A 12687-nucleotide genomic window follows, 5' to 3' on the forward strand; every position below is an offset into this window, starting at 1 on the left:
GATGGCTGTAGATTTTTTCCAACAACGAGGTGATTCAGGCCAATTCCAATAGATTTGTGATGGAGAAAGCCATCTGTACCCAGAGAGAGGGCTATTGGGATTGAATGTGGATTACAATATAGTATTTTCACCTTTTTTTGTTGTTTTTTGCCTGCTTGTTTTCCTTCTCTTGTTTCTCCCACTTCTGATCTGATTTTTCTTGTGCAGCATGACAAATGTGGAAATTTGTTTAGAAGAACTGCACATGTTTAACCTATATTGGATTACTTATTAAGGGAAGGGGGTGGAGGAAGGGAGGGAGAAAAATTTGGAACACAAAATTTTGCAAGGGTGAATATTGATAATTATATTTTCATGTATTATAAAAAACAAAAAGCTATTATTATTTTTTTAAAAAGAAAAGAAAAATAAAAAAATTCTAGAATTTTTTCCCCTAGAGTAGGACAGAGCTTTAGCAATAATTTCACTTATCTGATCACAGCAGAGAAATCAAAAAAGAGAAGTTTTTGAGCTAATCCAAACATTCTAAAATTCACACACTAAAGAGGAGGTCTGTCTTTAATCAATCAAGAACCAGTTACTGTTTTGCACACTGGGGGCACAAACACAATGAGTTCTAGACAAACCTCGTCCTTAAGAAGGTTGAATTCTACTGTCAAAAACTACATGGACACAAAGACACATTAAACGCACATAGAGAGAAACTCAGTTTGAGGACGTAAATGATTTACTCAAGGCTACAGAGCCTAAGGGAGGATTTAAACTCTGCTCTTCCAGAACCCAGGACCAATACTATCTCCTGTGCTAAGAGAGAAGGGGATGGGGATAAGGAAAGATGGGAGAAGCCAGAAGACTGGAGAGTAGGTTTGCATTTCCTTCCATACAGAACGAGAGAAGAATTCAAGCAGGGACTAGCAAGAAGATTGCCTTGGGGCAAGGGCTAAATGAAGGGGGAGAGAATCATTGGTAATGTCCCTGAGTGTCAGTGTTCAGTCTCCTCTCAACTCTATACAAGCTGCTTTTGTTCAGTAGCAGAGAAGGGGGGAGTGGGAAATTCAGGTCCCAGGTTCACCAAGAGATGAGGGATGGAAAGAGGGGTGGAGGGATTCCAGATCAGAGAAGAAAGAGAATGCTGGCCTAGAGCATGGGAGATGGGAGCTCAAAGGCTCTGTGACCTTGCCCTGAGTCACTAAACACCCTGAGCCTCATCTTCCTCATCTGAAAAGTCAGAGTAATAGCATTCAACTCACAGGGCTGTTACAGGGATCACAAAAGCAGTCTGCAAGCCTTAAACCGCTATGCAAAAGTGGAAGCCAAAGCAGGGTTAAGGCCTGAGAAAGTCCTTAGTGGAGGACCCAGAAAGCACTGATGATTAGGCGGAGGCCAAGAGATGGATGGAATGAAAGGGGGTTACAATTAGACAGAATGGCAGCATTTTTGAAAGAGTAAACTGCTTGTGGGCAATGGTAAGATCGCGCTTGTGTATGGGGTGCAGGAACAAGTAATGGGACAGGATCAGATTAAGGGACTTTAAGGGAATTTAAGTTCCTTAGCACTAGGACAAGAGCTGGGAAGGAGAGGAACCCCAGAAATAGGGAGCTGAATTTGAGAGATTTGGGAGAATGACCTGAGTGCTGATACATAATCCCTATCCTGAAAATTTAATCTAGTTAATGTCATATGAAGAAAAGTTACTGCTGAGTAACTGTAGCTAAGGGTGAGTCTAGAAATAAAAGTCGAGAGTAAGAACTATTGGGATCCTCTTCCAGGAAAGACTCCCAAACAGCTTCCTGTGTTCTTTCCATTTAGAACCTATTTACTTTTCCTTCATATACAATTCTAATAAGTTTGGGGCCTACCACAGATAAGAAACCAACATTCTAACCAGGAGGTCCAGGTATTGCAGCGGAAAAATGAAAACAAACAAAAAAGCTTTCCACAAGAACAGACACAGAACTCAAAAAACACAGGCTTATTTAGCATGTGGACACATAGCTCTTCACACCTCCATGGACTCTGAAGGCTCGCATCCTCTTCTTAAAAGATCAAATGATGTTTATTATGCTCTTAAAAAGGAGAAAAATGTGTTTTAGAGAGATTGTCATCACAACTGGTTAAAATTTAACTGATTCCATAGTTATCTGGAAAATTCACTTATTGAGAATACTTTATTTTCCAAAGCTGTTGGATAAGGTATTTTAAGTACTTTAACATTCTCTGGCATAGAATAGCTACTCAAAACAGATTGGTTGAATAAGTGACTTGTTCCTGGGATGGTGACAGGAATAGGAGCTAAGGTTTTTAAAGAAGCTTACTGAGAAAAAAACATAAATTAGGAATGTCTCAGGATTTTAAAAAACAAAATCCAAGTCTAAAGCTGATATGAGCTAAGAAAATAAGTTTGTAGAGGCTACTTTTGTCCTATTGTTTTCAAACTAAGATATTTCCTATTAGTTTAATGGATTTATATAGCCTCTTTCATCCTAATGATTATTCTGTAAAAAGGACCATTTTGCCTATAGTAGAGAATAAAAACTGTCAGAAAATAAATGAGTTTGGGACTCCCTGTTGTAATGAGGAGATAATAGAGGAAGGGCAAGAGTGGTTGAGATGCAAAGTAGGTCTTGGAAGTAATTTTTTTAGCTTTTTTTCCCACCAGGTCTAAATTTGACATGAAGGCATGTCAAGCTGAAATCTGATGGATAAAAACATCAAGGAAGCAAGAATGACAAGGCAATCATCATAACTTCATCATGAACCAGTGAAGGCATCAAAAATGAATTTTTCTAGCAGTTACTAGAATAATAGGTCATGTGAGTGCTACAGGTTTAGTTTATCTATATTTTAAGATATCATTTTACAAAGTCTCTTGCTCTATTCTTGAAAAAAGATGGTGAGATGTGTGCTCTGTGACAGTGGAGTAAGGTGGATTAGGAAGGAACTGAATGGCCCAATCCAAAGAGTACTAATGAACAGTTTCCTCTGACACTGGAAGGAGTTCCCCAGTGGAGTCCCCCAAGAAACTAGTATAGTGCTTTCTGGGTTTATGTGATACCTGCTCATCAGATTTGCAGAAGATACTAAGGGTCCAGGGAGAACTCAATGAATGACAGTGATGGGTCAGAGCACTGATTCAAAGCATATACAGCTTCTAGGGGAAACATAACAATGATGAGGTCCTCTGACCTTCGAGTGCTTCTGTTCCAACAATCTGTCAATGATTCTAAAGTCTTCTGGCCTTAAGATAGTCCTACAAACATTGCTGATTGTCAGATAGACAATATGCTGGTCAGTGATAACCAAATTCCTGACATAACAGTGAACAGATCACTTCTCAGGTCTACGTCTGGGCCATAAAACTATTATATCAGTGACATGATGAACTGGATGAATTTATCTACTTGCTCCTGATTCTTTGCTAAATCCTTTTGGGACTTAGTGCACTTCAATTGGTGTTACAATTACAATAAACTTTTTTATCCCCTGACTTGGAGATGGGTTCAAGTTTGTAAATTCTTTTGAGATACCTCACAATACTAGTCTCTAACCCCAACTTTTTGGGGTTTCCCTTCTGAACCTCAACAATACCACTGCTTCTGTCCCCTAGGAGTGTCTAATCTCTAGACACAAAAATGGTAATAAGCTTTCCTCTTTCTTGTCCCCTCTCGAGTATTCATCTATATCTACAGAGATATCTGTCTATAGATATAGATAGACAGACCACTCTCTACAGAAAAGCAGAGGGAGGCACAGCTATGTTACTGGTCACAAAACTGCCTCCAGTAAGGAAAGTGGAAGACTTTGGAAAAGAATGACTTCTGGATGGGGAGTGAGGCTCAGCTGGGGAGGGAAACAGCCACCCCAGTAATAGGATCCTGCTCTGCACCTGCACACCTTCTTCCCTAGCCCTGCTGGCACACCCCTGCTATGGTCCTTCCTCACTGATCCCTACCTACTTCTGTATTCTTCCATCAAATCTCTCCTCCATCCTTTGTCCGCCGGTCCTCAGCCCTTTCCTGGAGCTCCTCCTTGCCAGAACACTCTTTACTCTCTTTGCCCAAGCCTCCAACAATTTGGTGCCACTTTACTTTCCCCAAACCGAGCCTTCTTCAGGTATCTTATTCCTTCCACCTTCTCCAAGAGACTGCCTCTTCCCTTGCCCTTCAAATTTCTTCTCTTCCCCCCTTCCCTGCTCTTCAATCTCTCCTTATTTACAGCTTCCTTTCTCTATTGCCTACAAACATTTCCAAGTCTCCACCTATTGTTAAATCTTTTACTGGCCCCTACTATCACCTCAAGTCATCATATTCTGCCTCTACTTTCACCATCAAACTCCTGGAAAAGTGACTCTACTTACTGCTGTTTTCACCACCTCCTTCTTTTCCTCCTTCCCTCCTTGTCCCCCTTCCTCCCTCTCCCCTCTCCCCACTCTCTCTTTGCCATCTGACTTCTAACCTCATCTCCCCACAGAAACTGATCTCTTCACACTGACTGAGGATCTCTCCTGGAGCCTTCTGTGCTCCTGGAGATTTTGCTCTGCTGGTTTTCATGACACTCCCGGCTCTCCTATCTGCTGCTGGCTGGATCTCAGTTTCTTGGGTTGGGTTATGAAGACCAGTACTTTGTGGGTGGACCTCCTGGTCTCAGGAGCATTCTTTTCTTCTCTCTGCAAAATCTCACCAGGTGATCTCATCTGTTCTCATGGACTTAATCATTGCCTCTCTGCAGATGACTCACACATTTAGATATCCATCCACAGTGTCTGTCTGTCTGTCTCTTTCTCAGCCCTTATCTCCAACTGCCTCCTGGACATTTCAAACCCGATAGCCCGGACACATCTCACACTGAGAAGGTCCAGAAGAGAATGCAGGACCAAAACCCTCCTCAGTTTCCCCAGTTCTGTGAAACGCACCTCTAGTTTCTCGTCTCCCATGTTCACAGCATGAGCATATTATCTGGACTCCTGTCTCCCATATCCAGTCAGTTGTCAAATCCTGCCATTTCTATATCTGCCACAAATGTCATATCCTTCTCTCAACTCACAAAGCTACCACCAATTCAAGCCCTCATCGTCTTCCATCTGGACTATCATAGTGGTCTCCAAAGTCATGTCCCGGCCTCTATCTCCACTTTATCCTCTTTATATGGCTGCCAAACAGTGCTCTTTATGTGCATTTCTGGTGCTGCCATTCATTCACCTCCATAATACATTTTCATGGCTCCCTACTATGTCCAGGGTACAATGTTAACCTCCCTTCACAACTTGGATCTAACCATTCTGTCAGCCTTATTATGTTACTCTCCCTTCTCACACATGGTATACAATTTCCTTCTTTACTTCTGTCTCAGAGAATCCCTTTCTTCCTTCAAGACTTAGCTTAAGTCCCATGTTCTACACAAAACCTCTTCTTAGCCTTAACTCCCCTCCAAATTGTTAGGGTCCTCTCTCTCCAAACTATTTAACATTCATTTGTTTTTACTGTCTACATATACTCACTCCCTACTCCACAACATGTTGCTTTTTTTTTTTTAGAAAGAAAATAAGCTCCCTGAAAGCAAGGGAGGAGGTATCTATGTATCTCCAGCTTTTGGCACAGTACCTGCCTGTTTATTGATTAAACATAGAGTAGGTATTTAATAAATGCTTGTTCACTAACAGACATATAAAATGCTAGTTGCTGTAGAAAATCATAAACCGAAAAAAGTTACAATAGTGTAAGGAGTTCTACGTTTTAATTTCGCCAACTGAAAACTATGGTTTGATGATTAATTTCTTCTCAAGAAGTAAAGGGCTTTGAGATAATCAGATAAGCTATAATTTCAGAATTGGAAAGGACCTTACACATCATTTAGTCTAACTCTTTCATTTTAAAGAACAGGAAAATGAGACACTGAATGATTAAGTACCTAGCCTGAGGTTATATCCAGCAAGATCAAACCAGAATTAGATCCTCTAATTGCCCAGATCTCCTGATCCCCAGACTTCTTGACATTCCACTCTATCCTCCTGCCTCAATAGGCCTAGATCTGCTTTCCATGGGAGAATGCTCTTTTAGGGGAACTATTGTAAGTCCTAGCATCAGGAACAACACTCCACAAGAATGTTTCTCTTATAAGGAAAAGAAAACAGATGGGGGAGGACAACATATGGAAAACAGCTAAGAAATGAACAATGTGAAATACCAAAAAGACTCTGCTTCCACCTTTTACACAGTTATGCCTAAAAAAATCAGGTCCCTTGAGAAACCTCAACTGCTATTGAACTACTTCCTGTTAAATCTGCTCCCATCCCAAAGTCCCACCAAAAATTTAATAAGAGTAACAGACATGTTTATCAGGACCAATTTCCTACATGGCTTCATTTCTCAGACAGTTATTTAATACTGTACTCAAGGACCAAACACTAATAGTATTTTATTACGTTTCTGTTAACTTTGATTCCTTCAATCGACCATGACACAGTAGAGATCTATACTTAACAAGTCTAGTCTGTCTTCTTAAAGAATTTGAGCTTTAGAGACATGACTGCTAAAGAAAGAGGCATAAGACTTTTTAAGGCACAAAACCCTCGAGTAGAGGTCAGAGCCCCCATGGGTTTCCCTTCCTTTCTGTAATGCCTCATGCAATGCCTCAGGAAAAGCAGCTCAACTCCCTCCATCAGAAATGTACAACTGTTCCAGCAGCACTTACCTGTATCGCTCCTCCTGTAAGGCTTGCATTATTAAGGAATAGTCCCTCTGATAATGCTCCTTGAGGTTTTCAAAGGATTCCTCTAGTCTGGCCTGCGTCTCTCGGATTTCCTGGATCTCATGAAGTATTGCATCAAACCCTGAGCTCTGCATCTCCAGAGTGTTTGTTTTGGAGCTTGATGCTCCCACAGGGCCTCCCCCAGTGGTACTGTTGGCTCCCACCGAGCCCGAGGTAGCACTGGAACAGTCCTCCTCACTACCATACTTTGGACTCGACTGAAAGTTGGCAATCACTCCCAGGGGCTTCCCCCCAGGCCCATCCTCTATCTGCCCTTCCTCTAAAGAGTCTTTCAGATTAGAGATGTTGTCCGCACTGCCAAACTTGTTCCGAATTAATGAGGCAATCTCTCGAGGCTTGGAGACAACAGCGCCCGCAGCTGAGTGAGTGGCCTGGGAGAAGCTGGAAAGTCCGCCTTTGACACTGTCCACTACCCCTTCACTGAAGCCAGTCACTTTTGCCCCCACATCCTTCAGCCCCTGGTGCATATCCCTGAAAACATCCTTGGGCTGCCGGGGGATCCCATTCTGCTCAACTTCTCGTAGCTTCCGATGATAGTGCTCTAGCTTTTTCTGCAACTGTAGGATGGTCTGGGCTGACTTCTGGTTTTTCTTCTCAAACACCTGCTTGATGCGGGCAGTCTGTTGCTTGTCTGCGTTGTTAGCAAGTTTCAAGTACTCTGCAACGTTATCGTCCCGGGCTGTTTGCTCAATTTTGATCTGCTCCGTGAGTTTTAGGATCTTCTGCTGCAGGTGGGTGATAGCTGCTTTGGTGCGCTGGGGGTCGGGCGTCCCATCCACTGACTCAGTGTTGATGCTGCCGTCGGTGCTAGAGGTCACTGCGCTGGATGTCTGAGCAAGGCTGCTTACTTCCAACCGATCGATCTAGTATCAAAGGAAGAGAGGTGGACATTAAAAGGATGCTGAAAGTAATAGGTTTCATTCAGAATGGGGCAGGACACACTATCTACTCACATCTCTGGAAAAGTACACAAATGATTTCTATTAAATGTCCCCTTTCTCCCTTGCTGGTTCTTCCTACAGATGTATTTTGTGTTAACTGAATCACACAGATTAAAAACAACCAATTTTATATTACAGATAAATTTAGCTACAATGTTTCTTTAGAAAAAAATCATAAAAACACCTTTTAAATAGCAGGATTTAATGGTTAAGTTAAATGATCTGAGTTACAAAAAATGGACAAAGAGCTTTTTTAAAAAAGTGCTCTACCACTGTGTAAAGCAAAGCCCACATCCATTATCACATTCTACAAAAACAATTTAGTTTAAAAAAATCAGCAATTTATGGATGCCCAATTAGTCATTTTAAAACAATAATATAGTTCACAGAGTGAACTTTGATTATGCCTGTGTATTTTTACCCAAATAAAGTCAAAGCTTAATGGTTTTGCTTTGTAAAGTCAAAATCGTTAACAAAAGCTGGATATGATTTAATTTTCCTTGTCTGGTAGATTTGGATAAGCAAAAGTAAATGAAAAGACATCTACAGAAGTGGCAAGAGTTTGTGAGAATAAATGAAAAACATTTGCGTAATCCAGTTAAAGCAGGCCTATTTTATGAGTTCTGGTTTTTAAAAAAGTCTTTTAAAAATGAGCTACCAAATAAAAATAATGTTAAAAATGCATTTTCCCCAACTTATAAGAATCTGTAGCAAATTCTGGTATGATAAACATATAGTAATAATAAGCTACAAGTATGTGATTCAAAATGGCAATATCCATGAAAATAAGAAGTGGTCATTAAGAAGTGAAAACCTGAAAAAACCAAGTGAGCAAAATGTTCAAAGTTAGTTCGAGTCAAGTCTTACAGTGTGAACACGTTTTTCTCTTCTATGGGTAACCACATGTGAAACTGGAAAGAAACTGAGAAAGGAGAATCAATTTAAGCTCCAGAAAGTTAAGTTGCCCCTTCAAGATTGGGTTTCAAACTAGGGGAGAGCACAGAGATTATATAGGAGAAAAAAATTTATATTAATTCCTCCTGGGGAGAGTAGGTAATGAATGAGAGAGGAATTCAAAAAGTTTTAGAAACTGCTCCCTATTAAGGGAGTAATAATAAAATAACTACCAGAACATTCCAATAAATGATTTCTAAAGAGGATGTAAAAAAATGGACTCCTTCCCTCATACACTTTTCCTTAGACTTCAAGGAAAAGAATCTCCTCTCCTATTACCCCCTCCCCCATACATATGTGAATATATATATTTTAAGATCTCATACTCTCTGATTGATATTTCAAGGAAAAAACCTGAAGTACTTCTTCCTAGCCACTGGAAGCTTAAAATATATGCAACTTAGTTTAATCTTTTCTTAGACTGCACATATCCTTTTCTCCTAAATTTGTCTTTTGAGTCCCGGGGCAGAAGTTCAAGTTCAAGTTCTTAGAAGCATTCAGTACTTTGTTGGATTCAATAAATTATCTTTAGTGGAAATAAAGGCAATTAAAATATCAATGTTTTAATATTTGAAGGCAACAGATAAAGAACTTAGACATTTTGCCATTATTTTAAACATCCTTCTCCATTTTGCCAAATTTGCAGGATCAGTAGATTTTAGTTTCCCTTTTTTGGGTCCTACACGTCTTCTGTGGGAGTTTTTATAAGCTGAAAAATGATCAAATGGTGGGCTAATTTAGCAGGAGGAAAGAAGACAAGAAGGCAGGGTTTTGTATACTCATCAAGTCATCTGCAATCACAAAGTAATTGGGGATGTGACTCCTTATAACCTTTAGATCTTCATAGATCTTTTCAGATTCTGTCTGGCTCCTTTGAGTTCCACTTATTTTATTCAAGGATACAAGTTCCATTTGAAAGCTAGTATTTTTGGGTAAAAGGAACCAACAAAAGTTATAAAAAGTTCAGTGGGAGCCTAAAAGAGTTTGCAACTTTTTGGAATGGCAAAAAGAAGTCAATAGCTAATATACTAGTATAATTCTTCCCATGTACTAGATCTTCTTTTCTTAGATTCTGAGCTAATATTTAAATGACCTAATAGAATGAATACTTATAAATTACACATGTCACATAGGCGACAGGAAAAAGAATCAGTTTCTTTAAGACACCTCATTTTCCTTCAGAGATTTGGGAAGAGTAGTTTTGTGTTCAACCCATCTGGTGACTTCTTAAACAAGTAATTAGAAATAGATAAAAACCTAATAGTTCCTCAGGGAAGAAAAGCATGATTTAAATATACATGGACCACACTTGTGGTAAACTGGTATAAACAAGCTTGTTTATATACATTAAGTTTTAAAACACCTATGCAGGAGCCCTTCAAATCCTCTTTACTAAGAGTGCAACTCCTAGTACAGCAAGGCTTGTGGGGAAGGTTATTTCTGTCCTACCTGGGCTTTCCCGAGCCACAGCAACTTCTGCCAGTGCATGGTTCCCACCACTCCCAACTGCTACCATATCTACAACAATTCAGCTGACAGCAGTTCTCCTCAGACTTCATTCTTTAAATAAAACTAACCCATTATTTTGCCAGGGAAGTAGTTTTAAAATACCTGAAACCATGACTCAGCCCATTACTCAGTAACTCCTCCCCAGTTCCAGGCTGGCCTTAACTTTAAAGACTTTGGGGTTGGGGAGGGGGGTGGAAGGGAAGAAGAAGATGACATCACCAGAGTCAGGAACAAAGTTCTTAAAGGGAAAGCCACTATATGAAGATTTTATACACACACACACACACACACGTACATATATATTTTAAAGATTTAAACTCCGTTAAAGTAGCAATACTGAAGGAAGTAATGAAAGGATCACATTACTCTTGTGAAAGTGAATTTTTTTAAAACAACAACCTTATTTAATTGTAAATATTTACAAACTGAAAAAAGTTTCCTTAAGTGTTACCTTTCTAAGTCTTCTGTAGGCATAACCTAGTGACCCACAGACCCAGGAATATTTAAAACAGTAGTCAGATTAGTGATAGCATGAGAAACAGTTATAATAGTGGTGGTGATAGTAATACCAACAATAATAACACCACCACCAGTCTCAATAGGTCACTTTGTTTCAGAAACACTGTAAACACTCTTTGCACTATCCTCCTTGTTCCCTAATTCATTTCACATCCCAATGTGGCCAGCAGTCAAACTCAGCAACTCGAAAGTACTGACGGCCAGCGCTCCATAAGAGGACTGCAGCTATGTTCGGTGATCTGAAAGGCCAGGACTGGCTCTCCTTGTTTCCAAAGAAGTCAATGTGATCCTGGACAAATTCTCCAGGAATCTGATTCTGTTCACTGACCTCAGTTGTCTATCTCAGATCCCAACGGGCTAATTGGATAGTACTTGAGATCTTAAAGGGGAAGGATGTCAGTGGCAGAAGGTGGGCTGGACTCTGAATGGGAAAGCTGCACCACTTACTGGACTTAACAACCCTCCCTGTGGGACTTTGGGATTGGGAAAGTCGGCTAAGCCTCTCTGAGATGGCCTCTGAAGTGCCTTCCCCTTCTCCATATATGGACTTTTTTCAGGGACCTTTTTGCTGTTTTTCAGTAGTTTTTAAATCATGTCTGATTAAACCCTATTTGGTTTTCTTGGCAGAGATACTGGAGTGATCTGCTATTTTCTTCTCCAGCTCATTTTACAGATAAGAAAACTGAGGCAGATTGGGGTTAAGTGACTTGCTTAGGATCACACAGCTAGCAAGTACTGAGGCCCCACACTCTATCCACCTAACCTAAGGCCAACTCACCCAGGGACACTCTCCATGAAAACAGTCTAGATTAAGGCAAAGGGTTGAGACTCAATAACCTTTAGGAAAACTTCCTGTTAGGTCTCAGTGGAAGATATGATCTTGTGAAAAAGAGAAAGAAACCTGCCCCAGGCTCATGGTGGGCAGAAGAGCAGGGTTCTATTGGCTCTCCTTAATAAGTCTTAATCAAATGTGAATTTGGGATCCTGATTGTACAACGTAATTACTTTCAACACAATAAAATAGTATTTGGTTTGCATGTATCTTAAGCAGTATATTCTAAGTTGCTCTGCAGGTCAATAATACAGTCATATGTCTCAAGAGAGGAGAGTTCCCTTTCTCTTTATTTCCAGTTCTATGGCTGATCTAATGGAGGCAAACAGGAAAATATAGTTCACTTCATAGAAATTAATTTTTCTGATAATTTTAAGGAGAATATCTACTTTGTAAAGTTTTGTACAGTAGGTATTTAAACACATTTTCTAGTTTAGGGCTACAGCCTTTTTCCAGTAACTTATGTAACTTTCAGAATCAAAGTTTAGGCCATCTTCTGCCATGGACAGCTGACTTCTCCCTTTAAGGTACCAAATGTCATGCCCCGCCAAATACATTTTTTTAAAACCCTGACTTTTTCTTCATTATCTACAACTAAAAATTGTGTAGTAAGTTTCCTTGGAAGTTCTCTCAGAAATCTTGCTGAAGTGAAACTCTTCTCCCATATACTTTTTGTTCACAATGCCTTAGGGATTTCCCTCTTAGTTTCTCAAAAGAAGACTCTTATGTCATCTTGAGTCATTTGCACATTCTTCTCACCACTAGAAGGGGAAATATCCAAACACTGAAACTAGATTTGTGGAAGATCCTCTTTTTTTTTTTTTTTTTTGGTTCTAGAGTGGTAGATTTCAGTCAAAAAGATCTTTGTCTCAACTGGGTTCTCCCAGAGCCCTTTCTGTTAGTTTATAAAATTCCAACAGGTGTTTTTGCTTTTGAAGTGATTTTATAAAATAAATGGGGAGGATTTTTAAAGGCTCTTCACTACTTGGGAATTTAAAGTGCCAACAAATCACCAAAACAGAGATTGGGGGGAGGGGGATAGGAAGAAAAGGACCTCCTCGGTAATAGACAGGTATTCAAATTATACCTAAAGACATTGATTCCCAATGCAGAATAAGACATTCATTTCTAGAAATATACTATAGAAATGTTTCCTATGTAAAT

At 39.9% G+C, this 12687-nt stretch overlaps 1 protein-coding gene across 10 annotated transcripts in view; it reads right to left on the minus strand.

The window, feature by feature from the left end:
* TMCC1 (transmembrane and coiled-coil domain family 1) overlaps positions 1-12687 on the minus strand; it is a 265689-nt gene that overhangs the window by 13342 nt on the left and 239660 nt on the right. For 9 of the 10 annotated variants that reach the window (XM_051982845.1, XM_051982869.1, XM_051982826.1 and 6 more), the window contains one exon: positions 6691-7631. In XM_051982845.1, coding sequence (XP_051838805.1) covers positions 6691-7631 — 941 coding nt within the window. Of the gene's footprint in view, positions 1-6690; positions 7632-10112; positions 10223-12687 lie in introns of those variants that run through there. The other variant, XM_051982870.1, reaches the window with a different exon arrangement.

This window comes from Antechinus flavipes, chromosome 1, assembly GCF_016432865.1.
Source record: "Antechinus flavipes isolate AdamAnt ecotype Samford, QLD, Australia chromosome 1, AdamAnt_v2, whole genome shotgun sequence".
In the NCBI taxonomy this organism is placed as follows: Eukaryota; Metazoa; Chordata; class Mammalia; order Dasyuromorphia; family Dasyuridae; genus Antechinus; species Antechinus flavipes.